This window comes from Elephantulus edwardii, unplaced genomic scaffold, assembly GCF_000299155.1.
Source record: "Elephantulus edwardii isolate Elephantulus edwardi_28Jun2011 unplaced genomic scaffold, EleEdw1.0 scaffold00236, whole genome shotgun sequence".
NCBI lineage: Eukaryota > Metazoa > Chordata > Mammalia > Macroscelidea > Macroscelididae > Elephantulus > Elephantulus edwardii.
Genome location: NW_006399986.1, coordinates 2,169,676 through 2,188,485, shown reverse-complemented (window position 1 = coordinate 2,188,485; position 18,810 = coordinate 2,169,676). Strand labels below are relative to the sequence as shown.

The 18,810-nt window shown below is 44.7% G+C and overlaps 1 protein-coding gene across 1 annotated transcript in view; it reads right to left on the bottom strand.

The window, feature by feature from the left end:
* Positions 1 to 15,275, bottom strand: part of LOC102860733 (histone-lysine N-methyltransferase PRDM9-like) — a 25,089-nt gene extending 9,814 nt beyond the window's left edge. The window contains exons 1-3 of the mRNA XM_006898709.1: positions 15,052 to 15,275; positions 13,926 to 14,024; positions 6,990 to 7,227 (exon numbers count right to left, since the gene is read on the bottom strand). Of these exons, the coding sequence (XP_006898771.1) occupies positions 6,990 to 7,227; positions 13,926 to 14,024; positions 15,052 to 15,275 (561 nt within the window). The remainder of the gene's footprint in view (positions 1 to 6,989; positions 7,228 to 13,925; positions 14,025 to 15,051) is intronic.
* Positions 15,276 to 18,810: the final 3,535 nt, after the last annotated feature.

Sequence of the window (18,810 nt, the reverse complement as noted above, 5' to 3'; positions counted from 1 at the left end):
AAGGGTGCAACAATGAATGAATGGAATTCAAAAATCTCTGTAGATGTTCATTGAAATGAAAAATAAACAAACTAAATTAATTTAAAAAAAAGGAAAAAAAAATAGATTAAACCTATTGCCTAGTCCAAGACTTCGGACTCATTAGTCTAGCTGTACTTCCAGTGTGCCCAGTAGTTCCTAACTGATATACTTACTTCCCTCAATCCTCTCCTATACCACCCACTTTTCAATCCTAGACTTAAGAAATGCTTTTTTTTACTATTCCTTTACACCCTGACTCTCAAAATCTCTTCACCTTCATGTAAAAAATACTCTAATACTCACATCTCACATAGGATTACCTAGTGTATATTATCTAAAAGCTTCAGAAATAGCTCCCACTTTTTTGGACAGGTCCTTGCTTGTAACCTTTGCAGCCTGCCCCTACAACCATCCACCTTCCTTCGATGTGTTAATAATCTGATTGTGTGTTTTGTTGTTGTTATGTGCCCTAGAGTTGCCTACAACTCACAGTGACACCATGTACAGTGGCTCCAAACCCTGCCCTATCCTGAGCCAGTCTGACTCAGACTCACTTATGTCTACTGCCCTAGTTTACTGGATCAATCCATCTCATCTGGGATTATCCTCTCCTGCGTTGTCCCTCCACCCTTCCGAGCATGATGTCCTTCTCCAAGGACCGGTCCCTCCTGGCCATGTGCTAAAAGTATATGAGATGATGGAGCTTCAAAATCTTAGCCTCCTAGGAGAAACTTGGTTTCACCCTCTCCAAAACAGACAGATTTTTTTTTTTGGCAGTTCATGGTATGTTCAACATTCTTCTCCAGCACCACAACTCAAAGGCATTGATTCTTCTTGTATTATCCTTAGTCATTGTCCAGCTCTCTGATGCATAGCAAGTAACTGGCAAAGACCATGGCCCTCCCAAAAGAATGCAGGACCCATACCATGTCTCTCTTAAAAGTTTTTAGTGGCACAAAGGTACCATGTCTCCCTAAAAACCACACATATGCACATCCTCTCTGTCACCTCCGTGAGCCTAGCCCTTACTCCACAAACCTGAGGGCTCACCACTGAGTGCATATCCCCCTCCCACTGCAGACCAAACAAGCAATTCTCTTTCCTAAAGCCAGCAAAAAACTGTACGCTCTAAGATCCTTCCTTTGTTCTACTTGCCAAACTGCTATACCAAGCATCTAACGGCCCCCTCCACGAGCCTCTAGCCTTTGCACATCCTATTAGCCAGCCATTCCATCCGCTCCAAAAAGCTCTCCTCTCAGCCCATCTTCATCCTTTTAGACCTTAGTAAATTAGTAAGTCCTCTCTCACACCAACCAGCCATTCAGAGTGGCTCTAGGCATTCTAACTCAGTCCGCAGGGCCCATACTCCAAGTAGTCACTTAACACTCCAACAGCTCGACATCACTCTTCTCAGATGGCCTACTTGCGTCTGAGCATTGGCAGAAGCTGCTGACCTCACCCTACAAAGTCTAGAAAACTTTCATGCCATGCCACCCTCACAGTTTAGTCAACTCATAACATCAAAGATGTAAGTTCACCACTGTGTGCTGAACCTTACCCCTGCCCCACAGCTCCTCCCACGGTGCAATGTTTGTAGAAACATCTCAAATCACTGTAAACAGAGGTCTCCCAAGCCCTGCCATGCTCTTACCTGAAACCATCAATCAATACTACCTCTCAAAATCCCGCACATTTTTGTGTAGACACTGTTCAAACCTTCCTCAGACCCACATACCTCCTTTACCTGGTACCTTGATGGCAGCTACACCAGGGGTGACAATATACTGGTTATGCAATACTATCGCCTCCCCATACTGTGGAAGCCATCCGGCTTCCCTTGGGCACTACCTCCCAAGTGGCTGAATTCACAAATCTCACCCAGTGTCTTACTCTGGCGGCTGGACAACAGGTTAATGTATATTCAGATTCACTATGCATTTCTCATCATGTACTCACATCCAGCCATTGGAAAGAGCCTGGTTTCCTAACGGCAAAAATGACTCCTGTCATAAATAGCTCTCTCATTAACAAAAAGTTTCACGTTGCCAAGTTCCCTCAAAAGGTAGCCGGCATTTACTGCTGGTGCCATCAAGCTCTGAACAATCCCGCATCAGCTGGAAACGCCTTAACAGACCACACAGCCAAACCAGGGGTCCTGCGACCAGTGCAAGGCCCATTTTAGTCCTTGTTCTCGTTCTCTCTTCTTCACTCCTCAGAAGAAGAAAACTCCTGGGCCCAAAGCCTCCAGAGGCCAGCACTGTGGTACAGAATTTTTTTTTTTTGATGCAACAGCAAGAGATAAGAGGTTTATTGCGGAGCTCCGGCCGACCCTTATCTCTGGCAAGAGATAAAGGAGCCGACCCAGAGCAGACAAAGTTGGGTTTTTTTATACACTTTAGGGGGATACAACTGAGTATCAGCTTCTCATTGGGTGATGAAAGCACAATTTGAATTCATTGGTTCAGTGTTCGCTCAGGGTTTACACAGCATTGTTGCACGTAGCACTTGCGGCAGTCACGTAGCACATGTAGCAGTTAGATAGATCTTTAACCATAGAGTGGTGTCATAAATTCTTAAGTATACAGTGAGTTCAAACTCCAGGGCAGTGGAAAAGCACAAGATACATTGGTTATCAGTCGGGAAACAAAGGCACATGGGTTATCAGTTGAGCTTATTTGTTCTGCCTTTCTGCTAGCTATTCTTGAAATACTGTTGCCCTGGATACCTGGGTGTGTGTGGTACAGAATTGTTCATCTGCCAACCTGACCCTCGGAAAAAGCTGCAGCCAAAATGGACTGGGCCTTACCCTGTTCTCAGAACTCCAACTGCAGTGAGGGTTCAAGGACTCACCAGAATCAAGCTTGATCCAGGAGCCTCTACACCCCTCAGAACACCAGCACCTAAGGAGTCATCTGACCCCATCTCCTCCACCAAACTTACACCAACTCGGACATCCGTATAACTCCCCGCAACACGATCCTATCCTATTGGGCACCAAACAGTTCAGACAATGCTTCCGCCGCAAGGAAAAAATGGGGACACCAGCTTCCCTCCCAAAATTGCCTCTTTTCAAGGTTCTCACGCTTCCCCTTGTGCCACTCCACCCCCACCCCATCCTATCTCTTTTTTCCTATCCCCACAACCTAAAAGAACACAGTGTAAGCCTTCCTTCAGGCCTGAAAACCTGAGGGGATGATGAATCACCTCTTCTCTCCTAAAGCCCAGCCCCTAGTGCAGGGCACAGGGTCACTTGCGTGGGCATAATGCATGAACAGGGGCAGGCATAAGTAACCTGTAGCCTCTCGATCAAGAGACATTTCTAGTTGATATAAAAGCTCCTGCCCTGTCCTCCCCCGGTCCTGACACCACTTTTGGTCTCAGCCCGCCTCCACATAAATGCCTATTAAACAGCACGCTGCTACACATGCTCTCTCTCCAGCTGTTTGTTGGCACATTCTCTGGGTTCTAACTAAATAAATCTTTCCCAAACTGCATGTACCAAATGACAGAATTTCTTATAAAAGTATATATATTTAAAAAAGTCTTTGAATAATATAGTGACGATTTCATTTTCTCTGGTCAGGCACGGATAAAAAGAAAATTCTTGAGTCCAAACGATGGTATACAGCTTTGAAAACCCTGAATTTAAATAAACTCAATTCTCAAAGGACTGCCTGCAAGATGGGAATAACCACCTCTATTCTGTGCCTTGAGATGGACATTATGTCCAGGAGAAAGTACTCCCAGAGTGCTCTCCTTCAAGGCAAGGACGGTGAAGCTCTGTCAAACACACTCTAGGCATGTTGTCAGGAGGGGCTGCTCCCTGGAGAAAGACATCATGCTTGGAAAGGCAGAGGAGTGGCAAAAGAGAGGAAGGCCCTCAATGAGGTGAGGGGACACAGTGACTGTCACAACGGACTCAGAGATGATGAGGAGGGCACAGCATAGGGCAGGGGTCAGATCTGTTATTTTCGGGTGGCTGTGAGTTGTTACCAACTTGAACAACAATAATTCTAAAGCCACCCAATAATCTCAGCTATTTTAAAAAATCACTTTGACGCATTATCAGAGGAAGGACGAGCTGCACTAGATGCCGCCTCTGAAGAATTGAAAGCTGCATCTGTCTTTCCTAAGTTCCTTCCCTGAATGTGCTGAACTAACTGTGAGGGCTCAGCCTCCTCCCCTCACAGTGCAGGACTCCCACTCCTGCCAGCCGATGTCCCCTCGGACCCTGCGTATATTGCTATACTCCAAAACCAAGGCGTATTGGAAAATCAGACTCAAGTGAAAATGGCAGTAAAAATGGGAGTATGATCACAGCAGAGCAGAAAATGGACCATGATCACATTACTACATAACTATAGATTTAACCAGGCTGCAGGCTTCTCATTTGCTTGCTATGCACTGGAAAGCTGGATGATAAGGACGATAAAGGAATAGTCAATAACTCTGAGTTGCAGAGCTGGAGGGAAGTAATGAACATATACCATGGACTACCAAGAGAACAAACACTTTTGTTCTGGAGAGGGTGAAACCAGGCTGTTCCTTGGAGGCAAGAATTTTGAAACTCCATCTCACAAACTTTGAGCATGTTGTGACAAGGTCCTTGGAGGATTATCATGCTTAGAAGAGGGGAGGGACAGAACAGGAGAGGAAGTCCCTGGATGAGATGGAACTGACAGTGATCGTAGCAATAGGGTCAGGTGTGTCAGAGAAGGTGAGGTTGGCTCAGGACGGGGCCAGGGTCAGAGCTATTATTCATAAGATTACTGAATGTTGTAATTAACTACAGGTCACATAAAAAATTAGTAATAGCAACTTATTCACATTATCTTTTAACGGCGCAACCAAAGAATTATATGTCCAGTCATCAGGCATACAACCTCAGGCAAAACTGTGTTACTCTATTCTCGAAGCTTTATATTCATTACTGACAGATTAGATGAATAAAGTGTAAAATATCCTAATAATGGAATTTTCACTATCTGCCTAAAAAGCAAATGTCTGACAAGATAGCTGATACATAAAACTAACGCATCTATATGTACACACAGCAGTGTTTAAAAATATAATCTTTCTAGCTGACTTGAGAAAGTTTGAAAGTAAGATTCACAGAAAAGTTCACATAATCGAAGTTGGTATCTTACCTGTTAAAATACTGTTTATTTATAAAATTTCGACCTGGAGGTAGGATATGCGACGCGTTTATCAAGCAGAAATGAAGAAAAAATAAGCAACGCTTGATGTGTCCTGTCTCCATACCTTTTCAACATGTATGCAGAGCAGATTATCCGAGAGGCGGGGCTCTATGAGGAGAGGCATGGCGTTAGGATTGGTGGATGATCTATCAACAATCTGCATTATGCAGATGACACAACCCTGCTCGCTGAAACTGAGGAGGACCTCATGCACTTACTGCAGAGGGTCAAGGACTGCAGCCTTCAATATGGACTGAGGCTCAGTCCTGTGTCTGTGTCTCTTGTTGTGAAAATTATAAAATTTTCCTTGGCGCTAAACCCATACTAAATGTGACTTTTTCTTTTTTATACATGTACAGAAAGACAAAGAAGTTCATTTAATATGCTATTTACTAATTTTAAAATATGCTATGAATTATATGAAATGTATTTCGAATCAGAAAACTAACAAGTTTTGTCTTATTACTACTGAAATGTTTAAGAATTATTTTCTCATGCGTATGCATGTGGGTATATCTACTTTTTATGTTTTGGGGTTTTTTGATTGTTATTTGAAGGTCATTCTATGGCGTATATGGGCTATTTTCCCCATTTACTCATTAATATCTATTTTGTTTTAAAATATTAGGTTAAATATCCACAATGCAATCTCACTTCCTCCTAGGATTTTTACTTCCGTCTATCCTACTGCTTTCCTCCTTCAAGGACCTATCTTTGGGCAAATGCAGCTCTGTTGACCTTACATATTTGTTTTTTTTAATTAAATTTTATTAATTTTAAAGAACATTTACACAGATTTTGGGTTTCCGTTCATTCATTGTTGCACTATTTTCTCTACCCTCCCCCCCCCCGATCTTATATATTTGTACACTCCCTGATGAAAAGGTTTACTTTTTAGGCTGCTCTAAACTTTTAGAATAGTATACTTCGTCCTGGAGAGGGTGAGACCAGGTTCCTCCTTAGAGGCAAGGATTCTGAAGAACGCCACCCATGCGATTTCCAGCCAACGCAACACCAATGGAGAGTCGTAGGAGACTCTCCAACGTGTTTTGAGATGCTGTCTATGAGAATCAATGCCTTTGAGCTGTGGTGTTGGAGACGAGTATTGAATATACCATGAGGTTTATCATGGAGAAGGTGAGACCAGGCTGCTCCTTGGAGGCAAGGACTCTGAAGCTTCGTCTGACATACTTTGGACATGTTGCAAGGAGGGACCTGTCCTTGGAGAGGGACGTTATGCTTGGGAGGGTGGAGGGACGGCGCAGGAGGGGAAGGCCCTCAATGAGGTGGATTGATTCAGTGACGGGGGTAATCGGGATGGGAGTGTCGGAGACAGTGCGATTGGCACAGGACAGAGCAGAGTTTAGGGCTGTTGTACAGGGTCGCTATGAGTAGCAGGGGACTCGACGGCACATAACAGCATTTCCTTTAGTTAAAAGCTGACACAATGCAGGGAACTACCTACAAGTTTGCATGCAATCACAGGCAGGTCTGTGCCCCCAAGATAAAGTCGGGGGGCTTTAGCATTAGCCTCTCTATTGTAAACAGGGGATTGGGGTTCATTTACAACTGAATTCACTCCCATCCTCCATATTATCAAAGGACTGCAGGTTCTGAATAACCACGTCCATCGGGGTGTCCCTGTCTAATCCCAACTAATAACATAAACTCATCGCAGACGCAGGTGGAGAAGGCAGGGCGGCGCGGAGGCCCGGGACCCCAGGACCCCTGGCGGCGTCTCCCCGATTTCCTTAACACACACACACACACGGCAGCCGCCGCAGGCCCCGCCTCCTCCCCGCCCAGCAGCGCAGGCCTCGCCCCCGCCGGACCCCCTCCACCTCGGGCCGCGATGCGGGGGAACACCCCCTCCCCTGGGCGCCCGGTCCCCGCGGGGAGAGGGAATCGAGGCCCCGGAGCCGCCAGGGCTGCGCCCGCCCATCCAGGCCTCGGCCGCGGGAGGGGCCCGACCCCCGTCACAAAGGGGCTGCTGACCCCCGACGTCCACCTACCGGACAGCGGTCACTGCGGCCACAGGCGCCCCTCTGCGGATGCCCGCTCATCATCATGGAAAAGGTTTCTCAGTTTAGACCGATTTTGAAAATGAATAACCCACGTGGATGTTCACTCGAATAATTAATTCCCCGTACTCCCCGCCCTAACAAACTCCCGGAACCCCGGCCTTTCGGCGCGTGAGAGGGCGCGAGAACACTTCCGGTGCCAGAGAGCACTTCCGGTGCTCTATTTCTGACCTCATTTTCGCTTCTGTTCAGGGGGGAAAATATAGACAGCACCAGCCTTGCCCATATTGTTGTTAATGTGCCGTGGAGTCGCTCAAGACTCACAGCGACCCTGTGTATAACAGCCTCAAACCCTGCTCTGTCCTGTGCCAATCGCACTGTCTCCGACACACCTTCCCTCATTACCCCCGTCACTGAATCAATCCATCTCATCGAGGGTCTTCCTCTCCTGCACTGTCCCTCCACCCTCCCAAGCATAACGTCCCTCTCCAAGGACAGGTCCCTCCATGCAACATGTCCAAAGTATGTCAGACGAAGCTTCAGAGTCCTTGCCTCCAAGGAGCAGCCTGGTCTCACCTTCTCCATGATAAACCTCCTGGTATATTCAATACTCGTCTCCAGCACCACAGCTCAAAGGCATTGATTCTCGTATACAGCATCTCAAAACACGGTGGAGAGTCTCCTACGACTCTTCCATTGGTGTTGCGTTGGCTGGAAATCGCATGGGTGGCGTCCTCATCTGTCCCCACCAAAGCTCCCATTCCTTCAAAAGCGGGCAAAAAGTGACGTATATTGCACAATGTTTCGGAGAATGCCCAGTTTGCCATTCTCATGTTCCCAAAAGGAATCTTGCTGAAGATTATCCCAAAACAACTAGTACAGTAGTACATCAACAGAGAACTACCAGAAGCACAAGCTGGGTTTAGAAGAGGCTGTGGCCACTGTTATAAAAAAAGACTGGTATGGGGGTTGGGGGGAAAACTAAGAAAAGAAGAGATAATGAACACTGCATTTAAACAGATGAGGGAAAGAAGTGCTTACAAGAAATAAATGATTAGGTATTCTTTACATGACAACAGTGCAGAATAAGAAGTGCATAGGAAAGTGAAGTGGGGGGCAGGGGAGGGAGGAAATTGTGCAGCAATGAAAGAATCTTTTTAAAGAGAAAAGCAAAATGGGGGAGGTATGGAGGAAAATGTGAAATAATGAATGAACGGAAACCCAAGTTTCATATAATTTTTTGTTAAAATAGTAACAAAAATAATTTTTTAAATTTTATTTTATTTGTGTGTGTGTGTGTGTGTGTGTGTGTGCCGGCAAATCGGATCTGACTGGTACAGGAGGAGATTGCCCCTCCTTCTCCAGCAAGAGCACCTGGTGGATTCGAACCTCCCTCATAGAGTAGTAGGAACTAAGTTTTTTAAAGTAATTTTCATCATTAAGATTTAAATTTTTCAAATACATTTTACTAAATGTATTGAGACATTATGTATTATCTCCCTTAGCCTGTTAATATGAAAAAGTATACCGTAACTTTGAAACACTTTTCTATTTCTAACATAAGTTCTACCTAATCAGGGAAATTTAATTACTTGAATATGGTAGAGTACAAATTCACACATTTCTTACAACATTGATAATGACACAGCTAGATTCAGCACATAAAATCAAGTCTACATTGTTTATTGTTGTTGCTATGTGCCATCGAGTTGCCTGTGACCCATAGTGATCGTATGTACAGCAGCTCTGAAGCCTAGCCTGTCCTAAGCCAGTCTCACTGTCTCTGACACGCTTACCCCCATTGCTTCAGTACTGTATCAATCTATGACATCCAGGGTCTTCTCCTGCACTGTCCCTCCACACTTCCAAGCAAGCATAATGTCCTTCTCCAAAGACTGGTCCCTCCTGGCCATGTGCTGAAAGTATGTGAGATGGAGTTTCAAAATCCTAGCCTGAAAATTGGTTTCATTGTCACCAAGGAGGACCTGGTTTTCTTGGTGGTTTATGGTATGTTCAAGACTTTTCTCCAGCACCACAACTTGAAAGCATCAATATTCTGTCATTAGTAGTCATTGCCCAGTTCTCTGATGCATAGCAAGTAATTTAAAAGACCATGGACTGGATAAGGCGCACCTTAGTCTCTAGACTGGCATCATTGTCTTTCAGTACTCTGGAGAGATCCCTGACAGCAGAATTTCTCAGTGCAATTCATCTTTGGATTTCCTGACTGCTGGTGCTAAGAGTGTTGATTGTGGAGCCAAGCAAGTTCTAATTGTTAATGACTTCAGTCTCTTCTCCATCTATCATGGTGCTTCCATTGGATCAGTGATGAGAATCTTTGTCTTCTTGATATTGACCTTCAATATTGAAGACAACAGTCCTTGACCTTCTGCAACAGGCCCTTCAAAGAACTAAAATGTTGGTTCACTCTCAAGACGTGTGTACTTTGGTAGGAGAGGTAGATCACAGCGGGGAACCACAGAAATCTTGATTGCAAATTAAGCTAAGTATTTATAGAAAGAAAAAAGTAGGCAGCAAAAGCGTTGAGCTTGAGCTGAGCATGGTGTTCCTTGAAAAGAGTAAAAGCTAAGAAACGACTCACCCTTGTTATTGTCTGGGACAAACACCTTATTGCGAAATAATACTCTTTTCTCCTGTGACTGATAAGACTCACAGGTGACTTGTTGACCTATGACAAGACCAAGTAGAGATTTTCCAAATTTCCACTCATTGTCTCATAAAGGCTTAGCCGAAGTGTTTGTCCCACTCCCCAATCTAGACAACATGTACGCATTCTTGGACTTCACCATACTTTAGTTGGGCTTCTCTCTTCTTCAGAATTCTGACTTTTTATTTATCTGTAAACTTAGGCTTAAAGACTCCTTCCAAGAACTTAACCCACCACAGAAAGGAAAAAAATCCAATCATTTTCTGCAGAGTATTATCAGAGTGCATTCTCTTCAACTTATCCAATACCCAATTCATTCTAGTTTTGCTTTTCTTCCTCTATTTAAGAAACAAAAGTGCAACCAGGAATGTTAGAAATGCAGCCTTAAAAGCAAGAACAGGAAACATCTCATATACTTTGGACATGCCATCAGGAGGGGCTAGATAGACAATGTTCCTCTGTAAGGTTGAATATCCCACAAACTGCAAACAGAACAAACAGATTTGTCTCAGACAAAGTGAAACCAGAGTGCTCGTTGGAAGCAAAAGATGATAAAATTACACCTCACATATTTAGGGCATGTTTTTAGGAAGGGCCAGTCTTTGGAGAAGGAAATCATGGTTGGAAAGGTGGAGTGACAGAGTAAGAGAGGAAGACTCTCGACAAGATGGATTGACACAGTGACTATAGCAGTGGCTTAAGTGTGTCAGAGATGGTGAGGAAGGCACAGGATAGTGTAGGTTTCACAGCTGTTGTTCATAGGGTCACCACGAGTTGTAGTTGACTCAATGGCACCTAACAACATTGGGAAGAGCCAGACCCTGGAGAATTTTTCCATCAAGTCTGAAAAAGTCAAGTCAGTGAAAGACAGAAAGACGTTCAGTGAGATAGATCGAGACAGTAACTCCAACAACAGGCTTAAACACGGCCAAGATTCTGAGGAGAGTTCAGGATCAGGCAGAGTTTTATGCTATTATACACAGAGTTGCTAAGATACAGAGCTAACTGGGAGGCCCCATCAACATTTGGAAAGGGAGGAACTGCTTTCCTCTTTACTGCTATTATTCTTGCAAATCTGACAGAGCATCCTCCAGATTGAAACAGTCCTCTTCGATCTATTGCATAGTGTTAGGGCTGAGTTCTCCTGCTACCTAAATCCTTTTTATTTGCCGGTAGTGTGCAAAGCATAGACATTAAAGATGTCTTTCCTGATAAAACCTTGACCTTAAGAGAGGGTAGGCTAGAGACAGAGAGGCGGATTTGGGAGGCTCATCTCTCCTGTTTCCCATCAGCTCTCTTTCTCTCATTATCAATAAGTCAGAACAAGCTCATAGCTGCCCCACAGGTGGGTTTTCAGAGGCTATAAATCACACAGGAGGAGACTGTGCCTCTTTCTCCCTTGGGGACGTTGGTCGGTTCGAACCCCAGAGAGGTACTGCCTTTGGGTGAGCAGCACAACTCCCTGTGGGCAAGGCCCCAGAGTTCCCACCTACACACTGATGCATAGTGAAGCTCTTGTGTGATCTGTGCTTTCCTGTTCTTTAATAACTCAGAAGTCATTAGCTTGGCGAGCTCTGGTGGCCTAGTGGCAAGAAGATGCACTGAAATCTCAGAGGTGCACAGTTCGAATCCACCAGATTCTCTGCTGGAGAAGGAGGAACAATCTCCTCCTGTACCATTCAGATCCAATTTGATGGTACACACAAAAAAATAATGAGATAAAATAAAGTTGTTTTTTAAAAATCATTAGCTGTAGGAGCCACCTAATTAAAAGAAGAAATACTCCCAAACAGGATCCCATCCACAGGGATGAGGGCTCAGAATTCAGCCTGTATTTGTGGTGTTGGTTACGTGGCATTGAGTCCACCCCGGTGCATAGCAACTTCCTGTTAAACAGCACAAAACCCTTCCCAATCCTATTAGGACCAATTAGTAGGCCCTGTGTCCAGGAGAAAATGAATATACTTACCCGTAATGTTAATGCTCACCCACAGCTCTTCTGGGAGGATCTAAATCGTTGAAGCATCCTCCTTTGTTTCCAGCTGGGAGCTGGATCCTGTCAGTCCTGTCAGCCACGAAGACCTGATGTGGGCCACCTTGGCCAAGCGTCCTTCAGATCCACACTTAAAGCAAGTGAGTGGGAGCTTCCTCTCTACTGCTTTGCCTATCTGTGGCTCTCGTCTGTGACACTGTCTACTGAAGTGGCCCAGCTTTCCACAGTGGAAGCAATTCTGACCTCCTTTATTACCTTTGGGTGGCACTGTATATGAGTAAGACTTCCTTTTCCTGACACAGGCCCTAAACTGGCAGCAATAGCTGCCCCAATAATTTTGGCCATTCTCTGGTCTTTTCTCTTCCCTCTAGATGCCAGTTGTTAAAAGAGGAAAAAAATTAAACAAATGTATAACAAATAATTTTGAACATTATAATCTTTTAAGCTTAAGGCTAGAAATATTAACAATATCATAATTTCCAATCCAGAGATACATGTTCCAATGCAGTTCCTATTTTCCATAAATGGTTTTGGTAAGAGGAATGTTGTAAATGTGGATACATTTCCACTATTCCTCCTCCATGCCATGATATAGTGTTATTAGCATGAGCAGTTATAAATCCATTGCCATCCTTACTCTAACTTAATTCTTTTTTTAAATTTAAATTTGTTATTAATTTCAGTAAAAATTTACAGAGGAGGGGAGCTCTGGTGGCCTAGTGGTAAGGAGCTACAACTACAATCCCAGAGGCACAGTTCGAATCCACCAGATGATCTGCTGGGGAAGGAGGGACAATCTCCTCCTGTACCAGTCAGATCTGATTTGACGGTACACTCACACAAAAATAATAAAATAAAAATTAAAAAAAATTACAGAGGCTTTGGATTTCCATTCATTCATTGTTGCACATTTGTCCCCTCCCAAGGCTCCCTCCCCCAGAACACTACCCTCTGGAGAAGTAAAAGAAAAATTCTTTCATTGTTTTACAAACCCTCCCCCAGGTCCACTCCACCATGTAGCCATCGCTCTAGACTCCTGTCATGACAGAAATACCTAATCACATATCTCTTTTAAACAGTTTTCTCCCTCCTCTGTTTCAGTGCAGTATACATTATTGAACCCATCTTACTCAGTCTCTCCCCAACCCCAAGGTCAGTACCATTCTACCACAGTGGCACCATACAATATTTGTCCTTTTGTGACTGGGATATTTCACTCAGCATAATGTTCTCCAGAGTCAACCATTTTGAATAATATTGCATGAGTTCCTTGTTTTTCAATGCAGCACAGTATTCCATTGTGCGAATATACCACAGCTTCTCTATCCACTCGTTTGTTGATTGGCACTTAGGTTGTTTCCAACTCCTTGCTATTGTGAACAAAGCTGCAATAAACATGGGTGTGCATATATCTGCTTGGATGTCAGTTATGGTCTCTTCGGGGTATATTCCCAGTAGCGGAATTGCTGGGTCAAATGGTATCTCTATTTGCAACTTTTTGAGAAAGTGCCATACTGCTTTCCACAGGGGTTGCACCATTTTACACTCCCACCAACAGTGAATAAGGGTTCCAGTTTCTCCACAACCTTGCCAGCATTTGTTGCTTGCTGTTCTGTTAAATTTTGCTATTTTGACTGGGGTGAGATGATATCTCACAGTTGTTTTAATTTGCATCTCTCTTAGGGCTAGGGATTTTGAGCATTTCTTCATGTGTTTGTTAGCCATCTGAATGTCGGCTTCGGTGAAGTGCCTGTTCATATCCTGTGCCCATTTTTCTATTGGATTATTTATCTTTATCTTGTTGTGGTGGAAACTGTGCTTTAGGATGAAGTGCTCATCCTGAAACTTCTCCCCGTAGATGGACTTTCCACCCGTACCATTATGGAATGTGAAGACAGCACCTTGGCACATAAAACCCGGAATGATTCTGTGAAGTCAGGAATCCTTGTATGTAACCTAATCCTTTCTCCCCAGTCCTCAGAACGCTTAAGTTTTCTGCTGTCTTTCGGACTTTAACTACAAACCGCTCCAAGGAGATGAGGCTAAAAGGTTTGCTATGGATGGTGATGTCGAAGTACACGGAGGGATTGACTATGGCTGGGGCCAGCGAGCGGACAACTGTCCTGCAGAGACAACAGGGTCTACAAAGCCCCGAGCCCCGGGCTGCTCTTTGGAGACAAGGATGGTGAAACTTCATCTCACCTATTTTGGGCATATTGTAAGGAAAAGGAACATGTTTGGAAAAGTGGACGATTAGCAACCCAAGTTGAGGAAGCCCTTCAACGAGATGGATTGAAACAGTGACTTTAACAATGGACTCCAGTGTATCAGAGATGATGAGGATGGCACAGGACATGGAAAGGTACAGATCATAAGGTCATAAGGTCGCTGTAAGTCCTAATGGTTCTTAACCATGTCTTTCAGCCTGTGTCTGGGAAAGTTCCTCACCTGTCTGCAAGCAGGGACTTTCCCCTCTGTACAGCAAACCCCAACAGCCATCAAGACGAAACAACCTACGTCGCATCTTTAAAACGCCACTTGCGACGAGGGAGGGGCTGATAAAATTAATGAAGTCACTACATAATGGTACCAACAAAACTTTGCATATAGAAGCTCCATGGGTTATTTGACTGGCAAAAGACATCTATGCTGGAGGGGAGGAAGCGCATCTCTTTGGAAACTATAAGTTACAGTGGAAGAATCGGCCTAATGTTTGGTCTCTGGAATTCTTTTTTTTCCTTTTCATGTACTGTCCAATCGGATCCGACAGGCACAGGAGGCGATTGCCCCTCCTTCTCCAGCGGAGCATCTGGTGGATTTGGTCTCTATGATGCCCCCTTTCGGTGGAAGGACACATAATCTACAGTCACAAAGCACTGGGTGCTCTTTAGCGCCACCGGAAGTGGCTTCGCGCTCGTCCCAGGGCCCGAGGGGCGGGGCCGGAAGTCACCCGTGAGAACTTTTAAAGAGGCGCGAGCTGTGGAGGAGGCTTTGCTTGGAGATCGCCACCCTTGTGATGAACAAATACCTGACAAACTGTGACCACAGTGCCTGTCCTGCAGTAAGTGAACTGTGTGTCAGGAGCGTCGTTCGTGACGGCGGCAGGGAGGCCCCAAGCCGCCTGGATCTCCTTGCGGGGCCGCGGCCCACGTGGAGCAGCGAAGACCTCGCGGGGCCGTGGGGGCCTCGATCGCCTCTCCCCGAGCGCGGGATGGACGCTCGGGAAAGGCCGGGCCTGGCAGTCGAGCCCCGAGGTGCAGTGGGGTGACGGGGATGCGAGGCCTGCGATGCTGCTGAGGGCAGGAGGCGGAGCCCTGCTGCTCCAGCCTTTGTGTGAAGGAGATGGGGTAGACATCACCTCCCGGCCCTTCCATCCCCGAGCGGGGTCTGCAGTTTATTTCTTGAAGCAAGTGGGATTAATCTAGCTGAAGCAGAATAGATGGGTATTCCGATCCGTGCATTCCGGGGAACCCGAGGCATGTGTGAACGCATGGAGAGACCCAAATTCCACTCGAAACAGTATGTTTACAGCTCTTTTATGATGCGTATTTCCTTAATAGCTGATGATAGGCCGTTTTGGTTTTGAAAAGGATCCGGTTCCCTAACTGTCAGAGGCAGTGCGCCTGGCACAGGATAGAGCAGGGTTTAGGGCTGTTGTACACCGGGTCGCTATGAGTCACAAGCGACGGCACACAACCACCATCTTCCAGACCCTGAACCCTTGTATTTTGTTTTCCTTGCTAATTTATGGAAGTAATACCAAGACAAAATACCATTTTTAGCTGCTCAGGATAGTTTTCACAGACATAAAGGTTGTTTCATGACAATAGAAAACGACGGTTCTTGAAGGCAGTTAATCATAATTCATCCTTTCAGTCTCATTTTGGTTTTAATTTTTCCCATTTGTTACCAAGACCATCCCACATGGGAGAGAAACAATTAAAGAGACAGGAATCAAAGAAATCAAGAGAGTCTGAAGCATGGCTTTTGAGTGTAAAGAACCTAAATCTGTTTTGTTTTTGTTTTGTTTTTTAAAGTATTTAACAGAAGATTTCTAGGAATGACTTTTCTTAAGTATTACGGAATGTGCAAAGACCTGGAGGTAGGATATGCGACGCGTTTATCAAGCAGAAATGAAGAAAAAATAAGCAACGCTTGATGTGTCCTGTCTCCATACCTTTTCAACCTGTATGCAGAGCAGATTATCAAAGAGGCGGGGCTCCATGAGGAGAGGCGTGGCATTAGGATTGGTGGACGATCTATCAACAATCTGCGTTATGCAGATGACACAACCCTGCTTGCTGAAACTGAGGACCTCATGCACTTACTGCAGAGGGTCAAGGACTGCAGCCTTCAGTATGGACTGAGGCTTAAGACAAAAGAAGACAAAAATTCTCACCACTGGACCAATCGGTAGCATCAGGATGGATGGCGAAGAGATTGAGATTGCTCACAGCTTCAGTTTGCTTGGCTCCACGGTCAACACTCTTCGCACCAGTAGCCAGGAAATCAAAAAACGTATTGCGATGGGAAAGTCTGCAGTTAGGGACCTCTCCAAAATACTCAAGAGCAACAGTGTCTCTCTGGAGACTAAGGTGCGCCTGATACAGGCCATGGTTTTTGCAATCACTTGTTATGCATCAGAGAGTTGGACAATGACTAGGGAGGATACAAGGAGAATTGACACCTTTGAACTGTGGTGCTGGAGAAGAGTATTGAATGTACCATGGACTGCCAAGAAAACAAATAGATTCATCGTAGAGAGGATTAAACCGGGCTGCTCCTTGGAGGCAAGGATTCTGGGGCTTTGTCTGACATACTTTGGACATGTTGTAAGGAGAGACAGGTCTTTGGAGAGGGACATCATGCTGGGTAGAGTAGAGGGACAACGCAGGAGGGGAAGACCCTCTATGAGGTGGATTGATTCAGTGACTGGGGTACTCGGGATGGGTGTGTCAGAGGCAATGAGATTCGCACAGGATAGAGCACGGTTTAGGGCTGTTGTACATAGGGTCGCTATGAGTCGCAAACGACTCGATGGCACATAACAACAACAAGAACAACAAGTTGGAATATCGAAAGATGAAACAGCAGTGAGAGCTGTGGCCACATAGAGTCCTCTGTTATGCGCTGTGATGCTAAGGAAAAGGTTAATTAAAGTCCGCAGTCAGCACCTAGCAACTTTAGGGTAGAAAGATGGGCCACCTGCCTCAGAAGATTCGCAGCCTCTGAAACCTGGTGGAAGGTCATTATGGTTCAGAATCAGCTCAGTGGCAGTGGGGTCGCCGTGAGATTTGTGAGGGAGCTCTGGTGGCTTAGTGGCAAGAAACTGCACTGCAATCCCAAAGGCAAGCAGTTTGAATCCACCAGAGAAGGATGCGCAATATCCTCCTGTGCCTCTGAAAACCCTACAGAGGGTTGGCTTTGGATCAGTTTTGACTTGACAATAAACACACAACAACATGCGCCTAATAAGGGAACAGACGTCATCGGGAGTTGCACTTCTAACCAAAAAGCTGTACATCTCGAGGACTGAATACACCAGCAGCTCTAGGGGAGAAAAATAGGCAATCCCTTCACATGAAATTTACACCCTCAGAAATGCAGTGGAGTGTCAGCTATGAATTGGTTCCAACTCCACAGCAAGGAGATACAGGAAAAAATTATGCTGGAAACATTGGGGGGGGGGGAAATACAAAAATTTATTCTGCTAAAACTAACTGGACCATAGTGATGTATTTCAGGAGGGATCAAATAATCAAGAACTGATGGTGCTGAAGGAACTCCAAGTTGCGTAGAAGATCTTTTCACAAAACATTTTCTAGGAATTGATGGTATAACAACTGGAATGTTTCAATAAATGTAATCATTTCTGAAGAGCTCATCTATGCCAAGAGATCCACATTTGTACCCATTTAAAGATACTTGGCCTAACAATATAGAAATATCAGACAATATCATTAATATTAAACTAGCAAAGTTTTTCTAAATATAATTTGAAAATAGTTGCAGCACATCCAAATGACAGGAGACTGGCTTATAAACTGAATAGTAGTAACACCAGGGGGGGTGTCTTCCATTTCTCATTTAGGTTTGTCAGTTCACTGGAATAAATCAGAATTCACAAAAAGTACAGTATTTCTGACTTGACTTCCATACCAGTAAAAAATAATATGAAGTAAAGACAGAAGATGGGAGAGTTCCCAGTTGGTAGCTTCCATGTACTAAAATGAGATGTGAAATATGCTTTCCTTCCTCCCTCTCAAAAACCAGGAAGTCCATAGAGCTTCTGTGTACAGACCTTTAATTTAGGGCCTTATACAGTTGGTTCTGACCAGGTCCTCTCCTCTAAGGTCAGATAGTGTCTGAAAAAGGTGGTGTTTCCTTACTGTTCTTGATGCCCATTTCATTTATGTTGGGATCTGTGAGTGGATGAGCATATTGAAAAGTTAGTATATATACAAAGACTCATAGTAAATACCTATGATAACTGACAGTTAAATGATTTTGTTGGGAGACCAGGGTTACTTAGGACAAGTAAGGTAATTAAAATTCCTGGATATTGGTATCAGAGGTCAATAGTTAAGAGAAAGGCTTCAGGCCTTTTGTTCATAGGGTTGTTATGGGTTGTGCTCGACTGAAAGGCAATCAACAACAAGGGTTGTAATCCATCAGTCAGTGCAGTAATTTTTCTCAAAATCTTGATGGGTCACCATGGCAGCAGGCTGTTACACATTCTACTGAGGACGGGTTGTGATTTCACAATGGTAAGAAAGGGAAGCTACAAGGCACCTTAGGAGGACGTGGCTGGGAGAAGTAGCACAAGCTGGCATGGATCTGTGAGTTAGTGGCCCGGCTACTTCTCCAATTGGAGACCCAGTTTCAACTGACCGGCCCTACTTATAATGG